Source organism: Oncorhynchus tshawytscha, unplaced genomic scaffold (assembly GCF_018296145.1).
Source record: "Oncorhynchus tshawytscha isolate Ot180627B unplaced genomic scaffold, Otsh_v2.0 Un_contig_3696_pilon_pilon, whole genome shotgun sequence".
Lineage (NCBI taxonomy): Eukaryota > Metazoa > Chordata > Actinopteri > Salmoniformes > Salmonidae > Oncorhynchus > Oncorhynchus tshawytscha.
In genome coordinates, this window is record NW_024609742.1 from 260,001 (window position 1) to 280,590 (window position 20,590).

A 20,590-nucleotide genomic window follows, 5' to 3' on the forward strand; every position below is an offset into this window, starting at 1 on the left:
TGGTCAAAGTAGTGCACTATATAGGGAACAGGGCTCTATAGGGAACTGGTCAAAGTAGTGCACTATATAGGGAACAGGGCTCTATAGGGCTCTGGTCAAAGTAGTGCACTATATAGGGAACAGGGCTCTATAGGGCTCTGGTCAAAGTAGTGCACTATATAGGCAACAGGGCTCTATAGGGCTCTGGTCAAAGTAGTGCACTATATAGGGAACAGGGCTCTATAGGGGTTTGGTCAAAGTAGTGCACTATATAGGGAACAGGGTGCCATTTGGGAGACAACCAAGGAGAAGTAGAGAGAGGGCTCAGTCTGTCAATATACCCTAAGTAGCTGAGACACATAGAAAACATTTACTATCTCTGAATTCATTACACTAACAGGATAAAGTGTGTGTGTGTGTGTGTGTGTGTGTGTGTGTGTGTGTGTGTGTGTGTGTGTGTGTGTGTGTGTGTGTGTGTGTGTGTGTGTGTGTGTGTGTGTGTGTGTGTGTGTGTGTGTGTGTGCGTGTGTGTGTGTGTAACCAATCCAAGAGAGTAAGTTCTGGGAATTGAATGTGAACGTAAAAAGAAATCTTCTTCTTCTAGTTCATGAATAACTCAGGTGGCGTCTAGTTGTCAGGAAACAGGTGGTCATGTTTTAAAAATCATCCCAAACAACAACAGCCATGGGAGGAGAAAACAATGCCAGGGAAACATCAACGTGAAGGAGACAGAACACACTAAACAGCTTGCTGATCCCAGACCAGATTCTATGTAAAACAGCTTGCTGATCCCAGACCAGATTCTATGTAAAACAGCTTGCTGATCCCAGACCAGATTCTATGTAAAACAGCTTGCTGATCCCAGACCAGATTCTATGTAAAACAGCTTGCTGATCCCAGACCAGATTCTATGTAAAACAGCTTGCTGATCCCAGACCAGATTCTATGTAAAACAGCTTGCTGATCCCAGACCAGATTCTATGTAAAACAGCTTGCTGATCCCAGACCAGATTAAAAAGCTTGCTGATCCCAGACATGATTCTATTTAAAACAGTTTGCTGATCCCAGACCAGATTCTATGTAAAACAGCTTGCTGATCCCAGACCAGATTCTATGTAAAACAGCTTGCTGATCCCAGACCAGATTCTATGTAAAACAGCTTGCTGATCCCAGACCAGATGTAAACGGTGAGAGTTGTTGATATTAAAAGAAGTAGCTAAATAACAAGGTACAAGGTAACAAGTTTACTCCCTATAGAGACCCATTAACTCTACTAGAAACCCCTCTCTACTAGGAACCCCTCTCTACTAGGAACCCCTCTCTACTAGGAACCCATTAACTCTACTAGGAACCCCTCTCTACTAGGAACCCCTCTCTACTAGGAACCCATTAACTCTACTAGAAACCCCCTCTACTAGAAACTCCTCTCTACTGGGAACCCCTCTCTACTAGGAACCCCTCTCTACTAGGAACCCCTCTCTACTAGGGAACCCATTAACTCTACTAGAAACCCCTCTCTACTAGGAACCCCTCTCTACTTGGAACCCCTAACTACTAGGATGCCCCTCTCCACTAGGAAACCCTCTCTACTAGGAACCCCTCTCTACTAGGAACCCCTCTCTACTAGGACACCCCTCTCTACTAGGAAACCCTCTCTACTAGGAACCCCTCTCTACTAGGAACCCCTCTCTACTAGGAACCCCTAACTACTAGGATGCCCTTCTCTACTAGGAACTCCTCTCTACAAGGAACCCCTCTCTACTAGGAACCCCTCTCTACTAGGACACTCCTCTTTACTAGCAACCCCTCTCTACTAGGAACCCCTTTCTCCCTCTCTCCATAGTAAGGCTGTGTGTAACAGGGCTGAACAGGAAGAATTGTGTTGGTGTATCTCTGCACTCCTCCCTCCCTCCCTCTTTCTCTATTTATCTCTCTCGCTCTCTGTCGCTCTTCCTCCCTTCCACTCTCTCCTTCTCCCTCCTTCCCTCGTTTCCGCTCTCTCTCTACCCCCCCCCACTCTCTATTTCCCTCCCTCACTCCCTCTCACAGTGTAGAATAGAGATGACTTTAATGTGGGGATGAAAGCAGCATTAAACAGAGATGACCTTAGTGTAGGGATGAAAGCAGTATTAAACAGAGATGACCTTAGTGTGGGGATGAAAGCAGTATTAATCAGAGATATTACTCACTAATGTTCAGTCTATGGACAATAAAGTAGACGAGCTCAGGGCGAGGATCTCCTTCCAGAGAGACATCAGGGTCTGTAACATACCCTGTTTCAAAGGATCATGGCTCCCTCCGGATACACTGTCCCCGTCCATACAGCCAGCTGGGTTCTCAGTACATCGTGCAGACAGGAAAAAACACCTCTCCGTGAAGAAGAAAGGTGGTGGTGTGATTGTCATAACGTAAAGAAACTTAAGTCCTTTTGTTCACCCGACCTAGAATATCTCCCAATCAAATGCCGACCGTATTACCTCCCAAGATAATTCTCTTTAGTTATAGTTACAGCCGTTGTAGTTACAGCAGATACCACGACGGCCCTTCAAGGAACTACACTGGACTTTTTGCAAACTGGAAAAAACATATCCTGAGGCTGCATTTATTGTGGCCGGGGATTTTAACAAAGCAAATTTGAGGAAAACGCTACCGAAGTTCTATCAACACATTGAGTGTAGTTCTCGCGCTGGAAAAACACTGGATCACTGCTACTCCCTCTTCCAGGATACCTACAAGGCCCTCCCCCACCTTCCCTTTGGCAAATCAGATCACAACTCCATTTTGCTCCTCCCTTCCTATAGGCAGAAACTCAAACAGGAAGTACCCTTGCTACGGACTATTCAACACTGGTCTGACCAATCAGAATGCATGCTTCAAGATTGTTTTGATCACACGGGCTGGGATATGTTCCAGGTTGCCTCTGAGAATAGCATGGACGTATACACGGACACAGTGAATGAGTTCATCAGGAAGTGCATAGGGGATGTTGTTCCCACGGTGACTATTAAAACCCAAACCAGAAACCGTGGATAGATGGCGGCATTAGCTCAAAACTGAAAGCGTGAACTACCGCATTTAACCATGGCAAGATGACTGGAAACAGTCCAGTTATCTCCTTCATAAGACAATCAAACAGGCAAAATGCAATTCAACGGCTCAGACATGAGACGATTACAAAGGGAAAACCAGCCACTTCCTGGACACCGACGTCTTGCTCCCGGACAAACTGAACACCTTCTTTAAGGATAATAACGTGCCCCACCCCCTCCTTCTCTGTGGCCGATGTGAGTAAGACATTTAAGCGTGTTAACCCTCGCAAGGCTGCCGGCCCAGATGGTATCCCTAGCCGCGTCCTCCGAGCATGCGCAGACGAGCTGGTTGGAGTGTTAACGGACATATTCAATCTCTCCCTGTCCCAGTCTGCTGTCCCCACTTGCTTCAATATGTCCACCATTGTTCCTGTACCCAAGAAAGCAAAGGTAACTGAACTAAATGACCACCACCCTGTAGCACTCACTTCTGTCATCATGAAGTACTTTGAGAGGCTAGTTAAGGATCATATCACCTCCACCTTACCTGACATCCTAGACCTACTTCAACTTGTTTACCGCCCCAATAGGTCCACAGACGATGCAATCGCCATCGTACTGCACAATGCCCTATCCCATCTGGACGAAAATGTTAGTCAATGCCACTCCGACATTGCTTGTCCTAATATTTATATATTTCTTAATTCCATTCTTTTACTTTTAGATTTGTGTATTGTTGTGAATTTTTAGATACTACTGCACTGATGGAGCTAGGCACACAAGCATTTCACTACAACAGCAAAAACATCTGCTAAATATGTGTATGTGACCAATAACATTTGTTTGATTTAGACACACACACATTGTTGAAACACCTCTGAGTCTCTCGGGTTCCCCAACTGGAGGCCAGCCGGCCAACACCTCTGAGTCTCCAGTGTTCTCCAACTGGGGACCAGCGGGCCAACACCTCTGAGTCTCTAGTGTTCCCCAACTGGGGACCAGCGGGCCAACACCTCTGAGTCTCTAGTGTTCCCCAACTGGAGGACAGCAGGCAAACACCTCTGAGTCTCTAGTGTTCTCCAACTGGGGACCAGCGGGCCAACACCTCTGAGTCTCCAGTGTTTCAGCCCAACAACTGGAGGACCAGCGGGCCACACCTCTGAGTCTCTAGTGTTCCCCCTCCAGCAAACAAGTCTCTAGTGTTCTCCAACTGGGGACCAGCGGGCCCCCCTGAGTCTCCAGTGTTCCCCAACTGGAAAAAAGCCCTCCAGTAAAATTGAAAAAAGTTTATTAATATTTTGTTAATTTAAAAAATATATATATATCGGACCGGAGATGCAAAAACTCCCAAATGCAATGTCCCAAGAAGGAAGTTACCTCACCTAAATTTTACCTTCATTCATGAGGAGAGAGAGGAGGAGATGGTCAACTAATGAAGCAGGCAGCAGACCATTTAGTGGTGCTGAAACGTAAAGCTGGACCTGCAGCACAACCAATAGGAGGTGAACAGCGCCTGGTGCTGAAACATAAAGCTGGACCTGCAGCACAACCAATAGGAGGTGAACAGCACCTGGTGCTGAAACATAAAGCTGGACCTGCAGCACAACCAATAGGAGGTGAACAGCGCCTGGTGCTGAAACATAAAGCTGGACCTGCAGCACAACCAATAGGAGGTGAACAGCACCTGGTGCTGAAACGTAAAGCTGCAACCGCAGCGCAACCAATAGGAGGTGAACAGCACCTGGTGCTGAAACGTAAAGCTGCAACTGCAGCGCCATCAATAGGAGGTGAACAGCACCTGGTGCTGAAACATAAAGCTGGACCTGCAGCACAACCAATAGGAGGTGAACAGCACCTGGTGCTGAAACATAAAGCTGGACCTGCAGCAACCAATAGGAGGTGAACAGCACCTGGTGCTGAAACGTAAAGCTGCAACCGCAGCGCAACCAATAGGAGGTGAACAGCACCTGGTGCTGAAACGTAAAGATGCAACCGCAGCGCAACCAATAGGAGGTGAACAGCACCTGGTGCTGAAACGTAAAGATGCAACTGCAGTGCCATCAATAGGAGGTGAACAGCACCTGGTGCTGAAAATATTGCTAATTTGTTATGCAAGTATTGCCCAGCAACAGATGGAGAAAACCTACACCAGTAGAGTACGTAATTTCAACAATAATATTCATTTTTATTTGACTTTACAAACAAGAGGGCTTAATTGGAGTCTACTTCTTCAGAGCGAAGGCCCATATAAAATAACTTAACAGGCTGAGCTAGGCTATGTGGGGGCGAAGGCCCATATAAAGAACTTAACTATCTGAGCTAGGCTATGTGGGGGCGAAGGCCCATATAAAGAACTTAACTGTCTGAGCTAGGCTATGTGGGGGCGAAGGCCCATATAAATAACTTAACTAGCTGAGCTACAACTCAAGCTTCACTCGCAGGTGTAAATCGATCCAAACGTTGTCAGCACATAAAAGTCATGTTTCTTTATTCCGTTGTATTCCTCTGAGCAGGACACCCAAAACACACACAAGGACTCGGCACTCCTGAACTCATCCCTGATTTGGATGATGATGTCTGGAATTCAATCATCATGTTCTTCAGTGTGCTGAAGTCTTCCATCAGCTCTGTGACGATGCTGCGGCCTGGTCCCTCTGTCTGTCGTCTCTTCAGTGTGCTGAAGTCTTCCATCACCTCTGTGACGATGCTGCGGCCTGGTCCCTCCGCCTGTCGTCTCTTCAGTGTGCTGAAGTCTTCCATCACCTCTGTGACGATGCTGCGGCCTGGTCCCTCTGCCTGTCGGTTCTTCAGTCACCTCTGTGACGATGCTGCGGCCTGGTCCCTCCGCCTGTCGTCTCTTCAGTCACCTCTGTGACGATGCTGCAGCCTTGTCCCTCTACCTGTCGTCTCTTCAGTCAGCTCTGTGACGATGCTGCAGCCTGGTCCCTCTACCTGTCGTCTCTTCAGTCAGCTCTGTGGCGATGCTGCAGCCTGGTCCCTCTACCTGTCGTCTCTTCAGTCAGCTCTGTGACGATGCTGCAGCCTGGTCCCTCTACCTGTCGTCTCTTCAGTCAGCTCTGTGACGATGCTGCAGCCTGGTCCCTCTACCTGTCGTCTCTTCAGTCAGCTCTGTGACGATGCTGCAGCCTGGTCCCTCTACCTGTCGTCTCTTCAGTCACCTCTGTGACAATGCTGTGGCCTGGTCCCTCTACCTGTCGTCTCTTCAGTCAGCTCTGTGACGATGCTGTGGCCTGGTCCCTCTACCTGTCGTCTCTTCAGTCAGCTCTGTGACGATGCTGCGGCCTGGTCCCTCTACCTGTCGTCTCTTCAGTCAGCTCTGTGACGATGCTGTGGCCTGGTCCCTCTGCCTGTCTGTTCTTCCATCAGCTCTGTGACGATGCTGTGGCCTGGTCCCTCCGCCTGTCGTTTCTTCAGTCACCTCTGTGACAATGCTGTGGCCTGGTCCCTCTAACTGTCGTCTCTTCAGTCACCTCTGTGACGATGCTGCGGCCTGGTCCCTCTACCTTCGTTTCTTCAGTGTGCTGAAGTCTTCCATCAGCTCTGTGACGATGCTGTGGCCTGGTCCCTCTGCCTGTCGTTTCTTCAGTCTGTGGCCTGTAACTGTCGTCTCTCAGTCAGCTCTGTGACGATGCTGTGGCCTGGTCCCTCTGCCTGTCGTTTCTTCAGTCACCTCTGTGACAATGCTGTGGCCTGGTCGTTCTTCAGTCAGCTCTGTGACGATGCTGTGGCCTGGTCCCTCTGCCTGTCGTTTCTTCAGTCACCTCTGTGACGATGCTGTGGCCTGGTCCCTCTACCTGTCGTCTCTTCAGTGTGCTGAAGTCTTCCATCAGCTCTGTGACGATGCTGTGGCCTGGTCCCTCTGCCTCAGTCAGCTCTCTTCATGTGTGCTGAAGTCTTCCATCCTCTGTGACGATGCTGTGGCCTGGTCCCTCTACCTGTCGTCTCTTCAGTCAGCTCTGTGACGATGCTGTGGCCTGGTCCCTCTGCCTGTCGTCTCTTCAGTGTGCTGAAGAGCAGTATCCATTATCTAAAGTCCAAATCCAACAACTCAAGCTTCCTAGTAAAGGCCTCAAGTCCACGACTGTTTCCTTCTTCCTTGTAACTGCAGATTTAACCGGTTTAAGTGACAGAATATGTCAGACAAATAAATCTGTGTGTGTATCTTGCAGTGAACGCTTCAATTGTTCTGCGTCGGGCCTCTGGGGCGGGAAGGCAACTTTGAAAGTTCCATGCTTAGATTCATAATGACGTCTGAGGTTGAATTATTTTTGCAAACAGAGATATTTTCATTGCAAATAAGACACACTGGCTTGGCATTGGAGAAAGATGGTTAGATGAATGCATATCTCTCTGTACATTCCTCCCTGAAACCTCCGATTTTCATTATCCAACGTTCTTTTCATACTTTTTTCAGAGCGACATTTTCTCTTGCTATCAAGTTAATTGTTCTGAATTTTTTATTTTTTTTACGTTTAAAAAGGGTAGTGTACAGTAGGCTACATACACCTGTTTATCCCCACCAATCAAAGCACAGAGAAATAATAATAATAATTGAATAGAGATATTGGTGATTTTATGAGCGTAATGAGATCGAAATGTGTATACTATTGTCACAAAAAAAACGTATTAATAAGTACTAATCAGATGTGTTAAAAATGTTTTTCGGTTTGTAGTGAAGGACAATTAATTGTGCTAATATTATATACTAATTATGTTCTGGCCCGCAGACTGTTGGCTCAGAAACTAAATGTGGCCCGGGGCCAAACCTAGCTGACAAACTTCATTCATGAAATGAGTAGGTGTGTCCAACTTTTTGATTAGATACAGTACCAGTCAACAGCTGGGACCCACCTACTCATTCCAGGGTTTTTCTTCATTTTTACTATTTTCTACATTGTAGAATAATAGTGAAGACATCAACACTATGAAATAACACACATGGAATCATGTAGTAACCAAAAAAAGTGTTAAACAAATCTAAATATATTTTATATTTGAGATTCTTCAAAGTAGCCACCATTTTCCTTTATGACAGCTTGACAGCTTGGCTCTTGGCATTCTCTCAACCAGCTTCACCTGGAATGCTTTTCCAATAGTCTTTAAGAAGTTCCCACATATGCTGAGCACTTGTTGGCTGCTTTTCCTTCTCTCTGCGGTCCAACTCATCCCAAACCATTTCAATTGGGTTGAGGTTGGGTGATTGTGGAAGCCAGGTAATCTGATGCAGCATTCCATCACTCTCCTTCTTGGCCAAATAGCCCATACACAGCCTGGAGGTGTCATTGTCCAGCCCCACTAAGCACAAAACAGATGGGATAGCGTATTGCTGCAGAGTGCTGCGATAGCCATGCTGGTTAAGTGTGCCTTGAATTCTAAATAAATCACTGACAGTGTAACTAGCAAAGCACCCCCATACCAGCACACCTTCTCCTCCATGCTTCATGGTGAGAACCACACAAGCGGAGACCATCCATTCACCTACTCTGCGTCTCACAGAGTCACGGAGGTTGGAACCAAAAAAAATGTGGACAGACCAAATGACAGATTTCCACTGGTCTAATGTCCATTGTTCGTGTTTCTTGGCCCAAGCAAGTCTCTTCTTCTTATTGGTGTCCTTTAGTAGTGGTTTCTTTGCAGCAATTCGACCATGAAGGCCTGATTCACTCACTCTCCTCTGAAAAGTTGATGTTGAGATGTGTCTGTTACTTGAACTCTGTGAAGCATTTATTTGGGCTGCAATGTCTGAGGCTGGTAACTCTAATGAACTTAACCTCTGCAGCAGAGGTAACTCTGGGTCTTCCTTTCCTGTGGCGGTCCTCATGAGAGCCAGTTTCATTATAGCTCTTGATGGTTTTTGCAACTGCACTTGAAGAAACGTTAAAAGTAAAACGTTAATCGGCTGTCAGCCAATCAGCATTCAGGGCTTGAACCACCCTATAAATATATATTATTGAGTTATTTTGTAAGCAGTAAGGTACAGTAGCTTTATATTTCAACAATGCCCAGTTCACTAGGAAATGTATTTTTGGAAAAGTTCATTTATTCAAGCTAAATGAGCCTTTTACCTCAGAGGGAAAAGTTCTTAAGGTTTTATGTATAATCATAACACTCACCGGGTAGAAGTTCTGTTCATTTCATTCAATTTGAAGTTTGATTTCTTCATATTTCTCACGTTGTGTCGGAGCTCCGTGTGTCGGTGTGGTCGTGCATCAGGGGAGCACACACACGCGCGGCTTTGCGAAAACACTAAAAGTTGTTGCCGCTAGTCGACAAATTCCAATCAAGTTGATCAGTGTTAAAAGTGATCCCTATAGTGAATGTGCACAGGACATGGAAGTGAAGACATCTGTTTTAGACAGAAGATTATATCATGTGGTCAATAGGAGAATGTCAGTTGCAGTATGCATCAGTCTGTTTCTGTTTTCATGTGGCCCTGCTTTATTCTGGACCTGGAGGATAACTATGGGCCTGTTTCAGAAGATCATTCAGTGGTGAGGCTGCTTCAGCCTGGTCCAGCTCACCTTTAACCCCTATAGAAGACCATTCAGTGGTCCAGCCCACCTTTAACCCCTATAGAAGACCATTCAGTGGTCCAGACCACCTTTAACCCCTATAGAAGACCATTCAGTGGTCCAGCCCACCTTTAACCCCTATAGAAGACCATTCAGTGGTCCAGACCACCTTTAACCCCTATAGAAGACCATTCAGTGGTCCAGCCCACCTTTAACCCCTATAGAAGACCATTCAGTGGTGAGACTGCTTCAGCCTGGTCCAGCCCACCTTTAACCCCTATAGAAGACCATTCAGTGGTCCAGCCCACCTTTAACCCCTATAGAAGACCATTCAGTGGTGAGGCTGCTTCAGCCTGGTCCAGCCCACCTTTAACCCCTATAGAAGGCCATTCAGTGGTCCAGACCACCTTTAACCCCTATAGAAGACCATCCAGTGGTCCAGACCACCTTTAACCCCTATAGAAGGCCATTCAGTGGTGAGACTGCTTCAGCCTGGTCCAGCCCACCTTTAACCCCTATAGAAGGCCATTCAGTGGTCCAGACCACCTTTAACCCCTATAGAAGACCATTCAGTGGTGAGACTGCTTCAGCCTGGTCCAGCCCACTTTTAACCCCTATAGAAGGCCATTCAGTGGTCCAGCCCACCTTTAACCCCTATAGAAGACCATTCAGTGGTCCAGCCCACCTTTAACCCCTATAGAAGACCATTCAGTGGTCCAGCCCACCTTTAACCCCTATAGAAGACCATTCAGTGGTCCAGACCACCTTTAACCCCTATAGAAGACCATTCAGTGGTCCAGCCCACCTTTAACCCCTATAGAAGACCATTCAGTGGTCCAGCCCACCTTTAACCCCTATAGAAGACCATTCAGTGGTCCAGCCCACCTTTAACCCCTATAGAAGACCATTCAGTGGTCCAGCCCACCTTTAACCCCTATAGAAGACCATTCAGTGGTCCAGCCCACCTTTAACCCCTATAGAAGACCATTCAGTGGTCCAGACCATTCAGTGGTCCAGGCCCACCTTTAACCCCTTTAGTGGTCCAGCCCACCTTTAACCCCTATAGAAGACCATTCAGTGGTCCAGACCACCTTTAACCCCTATAGAAGACCATTCAGTGGTCCAGCCCACCTTTAACCCCTATAGAAGGCCATTCAGTGGTCCAGACCACCTTTAACCCCTATAGAAGACCATTCAGTGGTGAGGATGCTTCAGCCTGGTCCAGCTCATCTTTAACCCCTATAGAAGACCATTCAGTGGTGAGGATGCTTCAGCCTGGTCCAGCCCACCTTTAACCCCTATAGAAGGCCATTCAGTGGTCCAGCCCACCTTTAACCCCTATAGAAGACCATTCAGTGGTGAGGCTGCTTCAGCCTGGTCCAGCCCACCTTTAACCCCTATAGAAGACCATTCAGTGGTGAGGCTGCTTCAGCCTGGTCCAGCCCACCTTTAACCCCTATAGAAGGCCATTCAGTGGTCCAGCCCACCTTTAACCCCTATAGAAGACCATTCAGTGGTCCAGCCCACCTTTAACCCCTATAGAAGACCATTCAGTGGTCCAGCCCACCTTTAACCCCTATAGAAGACCATTCAGTGGTGAGACTGCTTCAGCCTGGTCCAGCCCACCTTTAACCCCTATAGAAGACCATTCAGTGGTCCAGCCCACCTTTAACCCCTATAGAAGACCATTCAGTGGTGAGGATGCTTCAGCCTGGTCCAGCCCACCTTTAACCCCTATAGAAGATCATTCAGCCTGGTCCAGCCCACCTTTAACCCCTATAGAAGACCATTCAGTGGTCCAGCCCACCTTTAACCCCTATAGAAGACCATTCAGTGGTCCAGGCTAACCCCTTCAGACCATTCAGTGGTCCAGCCCACCTTTAACCCCTATAGAAGACCATTCAGTGGTGAGGCTGCTTCAGTCCAGCCACCTTTAACCCCTATAGAAGGCCATTCAGTGGTCCAGACCACCTTTAACCCCTATAGAAGACCATTCAGTGGTGAGGCTGCTTCAGCCTGGTCCAGCCCACCTTTAACCCCTATAGAAGACCATTCAGTGGTCCAGCCCACCTTTAACCCCTATAGAAGACCATTCAGTGGTGAGGCTGCTTCAGCCTGGTCCAGCCCACCTTTAACCCCTATAGAAGACCATTCAGTGGTCCAGCCCACCTTTAACCCCTATAGAAGACCATTCAGTGGTCCAGCCCACCTTTAACCCCTATAGAAGACCATTCAGTGGTGAGGCTGCTTCAGCCTGGTCCAGCCCACCTTTAACCCCTATAGAAGACCATTCAGTGGTGAGGATGCTTCAGCCTGGTCCAGCCCACTTTTAACCCCTATAGAAGACCATTCAGTGGTGAGGATGCTTCAGCCTGGTCCAGCTCACCTTTAACCCCTATAGAAGACCATTCAGTGGTCCAGCCCACCTTTAACCCCTATAGAAGACCATTCAGTGGTGAGGCTGCTTCAGCCGGGTCCAGCTCACCTTTAACCCCTATAGAAGACCATTCAGTGGTGAGGCTGCTTCAGTCTGGTACAGACAAATTCCAGCACACGCACATACACCCTCACACACACACATACACCCACATTACTCACCTCTCTCTGAAGCCGGAGCCAGATCAATGAAGCTACGACACTTCTCACCTGAGAGAAAGATAGAGACAGAGAGAGAGAGGGAGGGAGGGCGGGAGGGAGAGAGAGATATGACATCATAAAATCCATGTACACAAACAACAAGTGTGCGGTTAAAATTGGCAAAAAACACACAAATTTCTTCACACAGGGTCGTGGGGTTAGACAGGGATGCAGCTTAAGCCCCACCCTCTTCAACATATATATCAACGAACTGGCGCGGGCAATTCCGCGCCAGTCGAAGTCTGCAGCACCCGGCCTCACCCTACTAGAATCCGAAGTCAATTGTCTGCTGTTTGCTGATGATCTGGTACTTCTGTCACCAACCAAGGAGGGCCTACAGCAGCACCTAGATCTTATGCACAGATTCTGTCAGACCTGGGCCCTGACAGTAAATCTCAGTAAGACCAAAATAATGGTGTTCCAAAAAGGTCCAGTCACCAGGACCACAAATACAAATTCCATCTAGACACTGTTGCCCTAGAGCACACAAAAACTATACATACCTTGGCCTAAACATCAGCGCCACAGGTAACTTCCACAAAGCTGTGAACGATCTGAGAGACAAGGCAAGAAGGGCATTCTATGCCATCAAAAGGAACATAAATTTCAACATACCAATTAGGATCTGGCTAAAGCTACTTGAATCAGTCATAGAGCCCATTGCCCTTTATGGTTGTGAGGTCTGGGGTCCGCTCAACAACCAAGACTTCACAAAATGGGACAAACACCAAATTGAGACTCTGCACGCAGAATTCTGCAAAAATATCCTCCGTGTACAACGTAGAACACCAAATAATGCATGCAGAGCAGAATTAGGCCGATACCCACTAATTATCAAAATCCAGAAAAGAGCTGTTAAATTCTATAACCACCTAAAAGGAAGCGATTCCCAAACCTTCCACAACAAAGCCATCACCTACAGAGAGATGAACCTGGAGAAGAGTCCCCTAAGCAAGCTGGTCCTGGGGTCTGTTCACAAACACACCCTACAGAGTCCCAGGACAGCAGCACAATTAGACCCAACCAAATCATGAGAAAACAAAAAGATAACTACTTGACACATTGGAAAGAATTAACAAAAAAACAGAGCAAACTAGAATGCTATTTGGCCCTACACAGAGAGTACACAGCGGCAGAATACCTGACCACTGTGACTGACCCAAAATTAAGGAAAGCTTTGACTATGTACAGACTCAGCGAGCATAGCCTTGCTATTGAGAAAGGCCGCCGTAGGCAGACATGGCTCTCAAGAGAAGACAGGCTATGTGCTCACTGCCCACAAAATGAGGTGGAAACTGAGCTGCACTTCCTAACCTCCTGCCCAATGTATGACCATATTAGAGAGACATATTTCCCTCAGATTACACAGATCCACAAAGAATTCGAAAACAAATCCAATTTTGAAAAACTCCCATATCTACTGGGTGAAATTCCACAGTGTGCCATCAGAGCAGCAAGATTTGAGACCTGTTGCCACGAGAAAAGGGCAACCAGTGAAGAACACGCACCATTGTAAATACAACACATATCTATGCTTATTTATTTTATCTTGTGTCCTTTACCATTTGTACATTGTTAAAACACTGTATATATATATATAATATGACATTTGTAATGTCTTTATTGTTTTGAAACTTCTGCATGTGTGATGTCTACTGTTAATTTTTATTGTTTATTTCACTTTATATATTATCTACCTCACTTGCTTTGGCAATGTTAACACATGTTTCCCATGCCAATAAAGCCCTTGAATTGAATTGAATTGAATTGAATTGAATTGAGAGAGATATATATATATATATCTGTTAACATAAAGAATTTAAACTAATTCAAACCTAAAACTGACCCGACCAACACTCCCACCTAGAGCTCTAGAAATGCACATAGACAACTGAACATGCTAATAGTATTAGTTAAAACTCAAACGTTCATTAAAACACATGTTTGGTAGTAAATAGTCTCAGTCATGTGACTCTAGCCACCGTGTCAGAATTTTTAAAATCTCAGGATTTCTAGGTCTCAGGAAAGACAACAGAACCTAGTAAATATCTCAGGATGAGCATGACAACAGAACCTAGTAAAAGTCCAGGATGTGACTCTGTAAACAAAAGAATTAGTAAATAGTCAGGATGTGACTCTCCAAAGCACAATAAAATATAAAAGTTAATTATTTGACCATCTTCTTTCTTTGCATTCATGAACCTAATAAACTGGGTCTTTTGGATTAAATCTCCATAGATACAGCCTAGATATCGTCTCAGGAAGACTCTCCATAGAAAACAGAACCTAAAAATAGTCTCATAACGTAACGTCATTTTTTAAAAGTTAAAAATCTCAGGATAAACTTCCCATAAAACAGAACCTAGTAAATAGTCTCAGGATGTGACTCTAGGTATAACTAACGTTAAGAAGCTATAAAAATCTCAGGATGTGACTCTCCATAGCCTGCCGTGTGGAAAAATGTCCAGGAAAAACACAGAGACAATGTCTCAGGATGTGTCATAGGTGGTCAGATCTACCAAGAATCAATTAGATTCAAATGAGGAGAATACATCCTGTAAAAGTCTCAGGATGTACTCCCAAGCAGAACCTCATAAATAGTCTCAGGTTCACCTTAGACAACAACCTAGTAAATAGTCTCAGGATGTGGCGCATGGATAGTTTTTTTCCATCTCCAGTGAGTCTCAGATTTTCCTGCGCTTTTCGATGAAACAGAACCGTTCTGTTATAGTCACAGGAGTTTTGTCTGAGTGTTTTCTCATACTAATCATAGCATATACTATATTCCTGGCCTGAGTACAGGAGAACCTCAGCGATTTTTAACAGAATCCGTAAAAAGTCTAACAGGATTATTAACATAAAGAATTTAAACTAATTCAAACCTAAAACTGACCCGACCAACACTACACCTCTCTCTTAGGATTTTATTCTCTATAGACAACAGAACCTAGTAAATAGTCTCAGGATGTGACTCTCCATAGACAACAGAACCTAGTAAATAGTCTCAGGATGTGACTCTCCATAGACAACAGAACCTAGTAAATAGTCTCAGGATGTGACTCTCCCATAGACAACAGAACCTAGTAAATAGTCTCAGGATGTGACTCTCCATAGACAACAGAACCTAGTAAATAGTCTCAGGATGTGACTCTCCATAGACAACAGAACCTAGTAAATAGTCTCAGGATGTGACTCTCCATAGACAACAGAACCTAGTAAATAGTCTCAGGATGTGACTCTCCATAGACAACAGAACCTAGTAAATAGTCTCAGGATGTGACTCTCCCATAGACAACAGAACCTAGTAAATAGTCTCAGGATGTGACTCTCCATAGACAACAGAACCTAGTAAATAGTCTCAGGATGTGACTCTCCATAGACAACAGAACCTAGTAAATAGTCTCAGGATGTGACTCTCCATAGACAACAGAACCTAGTAAATAGTCTCAGGATGTGACTCTCCCATAGACAACAGAACCTAGTAAATAGTCTCAGGATGTGACTCTCCATAGACAACAGAACCTAGTAAATAGTCTCAGGATGTGACTCTCCCATAGACAACAGAACCTAGTAAATAGTCTCAGGATGTGACTCTCCCATAGACAACAGAACCTAGTAAATAGTCTCAGGATGTGACTCTCCCATAGACAACAGAACCTAGTAAATAGTCTCAGGATGTGACTCCCCCATAGACAACAGAACCTAGTAAAGAGTTTAAATATTAAAAGGATAGGATTCTATCTGGATGTGTTTTGTCAGCTATGTACCTTTTAAAGGCAATGTTCCTGCTCTTCCCCGGAGCCCCACATTCACAGTAAACGCTGCATGTGTCCACTCCATCTGGAGGTTATTTTAAATGGAGCGTAGCTGACAAAGCACAATGGGATTAAATCCCAGGCCTTATTCTCCATTGACAACAGAACATAGTACATTATGAAAAGACTTAGCAAACACTTGTGGAGGACAAAGCCTAGGACAGGTTGTTTTGGGGAGTCTGCCAGAAGAGTTTCAATTCAGAGTTTTAAAGAACTTTTTGAAGAAAGGGATATTGTTAACGACAAAGAGAGCAGCTGGAATTAAATCTGGATGAATGGGACTGGATGAAAAACGCTGAACTTCAGACTGGAAAAGTGTGTGTTTGAGTGTGAGAGAGAGAGAGTCACACACCCACACACTCGATGCAACAAGGTCTTCTCTCTCTCTCTCTCTCTCTCTGTCCCTCCCTCTCTCTCTCTCTCTCTCTCTCTCTCTCTGTCCCTCTCTCTCTCTCTCTCTCTCTCTCTCTCTCTCTCTCTCTCTCTCTCTCTGTCTCTCTCTCTCTCTCTCTCTCTCTCTCTCTCTCTCTCTCTCTCTCTCTCTGTCTCTCTCTCTCTCTCTCTCTCTCTCTCTGTCTCTCTCTGTCTCTCTGTCTCTCTCTCTGTCCTCTCTCTCTCTCTCTCTCTCTCTCTCTCTCTCTCTGTCCCTCTCTCTCTCTCTCTCTCTCTCTCTCTCTCTCTGTCTCTCTGTCTCTCTCTCTGTCTCTCTGTCTCTCTCTCTCTCTCTCTCTCTCTCTCTCTCTCTCTCTCTGTCTCTATCTCTCTCTCTCTCTCTCTGTGTCTCTCTCTCTGTGTCTCTCTCTCTCTCTGTGTCTCTCTCTGTGTCTCTCTCTCTCCCCCTCTCTCTCAATCTCTATCTCTCTCTCTCTCTCTCTCTCTCTCTGAGCTGGGCTGATCCTGGACCTGTCTAAAGGTAACTTCTACAACTATAGTATCTTGTAAACATGTCTGGAAGTTAATCACTAATGGAACAGGTTGATGTAATGGACCAAGGTCGTTATGGGTTCATTAGTTAATTGATGGTCGTTATGGGATCATTAGTTAATTGATGGTCGTTATGGGTTCATTAGTTAATTGATGGTCGTTATGGAGGTTTCGTTAGTTAATTGATGGTCGTTATGGGTTCATTAGTTAATTGATGGTCGTTATGGGTTCATTAGTTAATTGATGGTCGTTATGGGTTCATTAGTTAATTGATGGTCGTTATGGAGGTTCGTTAAACGGCAACAGATCTGTCTATCATCCCTGTAGGATGTGATCGTTCCTCTCTCTCTCAGTGGGCACACACACGGGGCCTGGATATGAACCACATAACCAACGGTTAGGGATGACGACCGTCGTGAACATAAACAGCCATAACAGTTTTTGTGGAACGAACAGCTGACTGGAGACGGGATGGTAGGGAATTTGTGCTACTTCCTGTCCTCACTGATCTGATCTGATATTGACTACACTATCTAGCTACTTCCCTCTCCTCACTGATCTGATATTGACTACACCATCTAGCTACTTCCCTCTCGTCACTGATCTGATCTGATATTGACTACACCATCTAGCTACTTCCCTCTCGTCACTGATCTGATCTGATATTGACTACACTATCTAGCTACTTCCCCCTCCTCACTGATCTGATCTGATATTGACTACACTATCTAGCTACTTCCCCCTCCTCACTGACCTGATATTGACTACAGTATCTAGCTACTTCCCCCTCCTCACTGATCTGATATTGACTACACTATCTAGCTACTTCCCTCTCCTTACTGATCTGATATTGACTACACTATATAGCTCCTTCCCTCTCCTTGCTGATCTGATATTGACTACACTATCTAGCTACTTCCCTCTCCTCACTGACCTGATATTGACAACACTATCTAGCTACTTCCCTGTCCTCACTGGGGATGGAACAAATCAAGGGGGATGGAACAAATCAAGTGGGATGGAGCCAATCAAGTGGGATGGAACAAATCAAGGGGGATGGAACAAATCAAGGGGGATGGAACAAATCAAGGGGATGGAACCAATCAGGGGGATGGAACAAATCAAGGGGGATGGAACAAATCAAGTGGGATGGAACCAATCAAGTGCGATGGAACCAATCAAGGGGGATGGAACAAATCAAGGGGGATGGAAAAAATCAAGGGGGATGGAACAAATCAAGGGGATGGAACAAATCAAGTGGGGATGGAACGAATCAAGTGGGATGGAACCAATCAAGGGGGATGGAACGAATCAAGTGGGATGGAACCAATCAAGTGGGATGGAACCAATCAAGTGGGATGGAACCAATCAAGGGGGATGGAACCAATCAAGGGGGATGGAACCAATCAAGGGGGATGGACCTCACGTTGGCAAGTACCTGGATAAAACACCGTTCCACTGGTCATTTACACCGGCTGGTATCTCAGCTGCGTGACAGACAGCACCAGTCAAACGTTTGGACACACCTACTCATTCAAGGGTTTTTCTTTGTTTTTACTATTTTCTACCTTGTAGAATAATGGTGAAGACATCAAAACTATGAAATAAAACATATGGAATCTCGTAGTAACCACCACATGGTGTAATTAAAGCCTCAAGCCGTGGTGTAACTCTGTTGCTGGAGTTACACCACAGTTTGGTGTTTTATTTGGAGATTGGGTTGATAATATCATGTTACAATGTGTATTCTCATGTGTATTCTCATGTTCTAATGTGTATTCTCATGTTCTAATGTGTATTCTCATGTTCTAATGTGTATTCTCATGTTCTAATGTGTATTCTCATGTTCTAATGTGTATTCTCATGTTCTAATGTGTATTCTCATGTTCTAATGTGTATTCTCATGTTCTAATGTGTATTCTCATGTGTATTCTTGTGTTCTAATGTGTATTCTCATGTTCTAATGTGTATTCTCATGTTCTAATGTGTATTCTCATGTTCTAATGTGTATTCTCATGTTCTAATGTGTATTCTCATGTTCTAATGTGTATTCTCATGTTCTAATGTGTATTCTCATGTTACAATGTGTATTCTCATGTTCTAATGTGTATTCTCATGTTACAATGTGTATTCTCATGTTCTAATGTTTATTCTCATGGTCTAATGTGTATTCTCATGTTACAATGTGTATTCTCATGTGTATTCTTGTGTTCTAATGTGTATTCACATGTTCTAATGTGTATTCTCATGTTCTAATGTGTATTCTCATGTTCTAATGTGTATTCTCATGTTACAATGTGTATTGTCATGGTCTAATGTGTATTCACATGTTCTAATGTGTATTCTCATGTTCTAATGTGTATTCTCATGTTCTAATGTGTATTCTCATGTTCTAATGTGTATTCTCATGTTCTAATGTATATTCTGATGTTGTCATGTTCTAATGTTTATTCTCATGGTCTAATTTGTATTCTCATGTTCTAATGTGTATTCTCATGTTCTAATGTGTATTCTCATGTTCTAATGTGTATTCTCATGTTCTAATGTGTATTCTCATGTTCTAATGTGTATTCTCCTGTTCTAATGTATATTCTGATGTTGTCATGTTCTAATGTGTATTCTCATGTTCTCATGTTATAATTTGTATTCTCATGTTCTAATGTGTATTCTCATGTTCTAATGTGTATTCTCATGTTCTCATGTTATAATTTGTATTAGTTTCCCAGACACAGATTAATACTCCTGGTCTAAAAAGCACTTTCAATGGAGATTTTCTATTGAGAATGTGTTTCAGTCCAAGACTAGACTTAATGTTGGGGCAGCTGAGTGGCGCAACGGTCTAAGACACTGCATCTCAGTGCAAGAGGCTTCACTACAGTCCCTGGTTTGAATCCAGGCTGCATCACAGTGGTCTAAGACACTGCATCTCAGTGCGAGAGGCTTCACTGCAGTACCTGGTTCGAATCCAGGCTGCATCACAGTGGTCTAAGACACTGCATCTCAGTGCGAGAGGCTTCACTGCAGTACCTGGTTCGAATCCAGGCTGCATCACATTGGTCTAAGACACTGCATCTCAGCGCAAGAGGCTTCACTGCGAATGAATCAAGTGGGATGGAAGTGGGATGGAACCAATCAAGGGGGATGGAACGAATCAAGTGGGATGGAACCAATCAAGTGGGATGGAACCAATCAAGTGGGATGGAACCAATCAAGGGGGATGGAACCAATCAAGGGGGATGGAACCAATCAAGGGGGATGGACCTCACGTTGGCAAGTACCTGGATAAAACACCGTTACACTGGTCATTTACACCGGCTGGTATCTCAGCTGCGTGACAGACAGCACCAGTCAAACGTTTGGACACACCTACTCATTCAAGGGTTTTTCTTTGTTTTTACTATTTTCTACCTTGTAGAATAATGGTGAAGACATCAAAACTATGAAATAAAACATATGGAATCTCGTAGTAACCACCACATGGTGTAATTAAAGCCTCAAGCCGTGGTGTAACTCTGTTGCTGGAGTTACACCACAGTTTGGTGTTTTATTTGGAGATTGGGTTGATAATATCATGGTCTAATGTGTATTCTCATGTTCTAATGTGTATTCTCATGTTACAATGTGTATTCTCATGGTCTAATGTGTATTCTCATGTTCTAATGTGTATTCTCAT

The 20,590-nt window shown here is 44.8% G+C and overlaps 1 protein-coding gene across 1 annotated transcript in view; it reads right to left on the reverse strand.

Annotated features, from left to right (window-relative positions):
- Positions 1-20,590, reverse strand: part of gsg1l (gsg1-like) — a 50,513-nt gene that overhangs the window by 18,892 nt on the left and 11,031 nt on the right. The window contains exon 2 of the mRNA XM_042317476.1: positions 12,140-12,187. Coding sequence (XP_042173410.1) covers positions 12,140-12,187 — 48 coding nt within the window. The remainder of the gene's footprint in view (positions 1-12,139; positions 12,188-20,590) is intronic.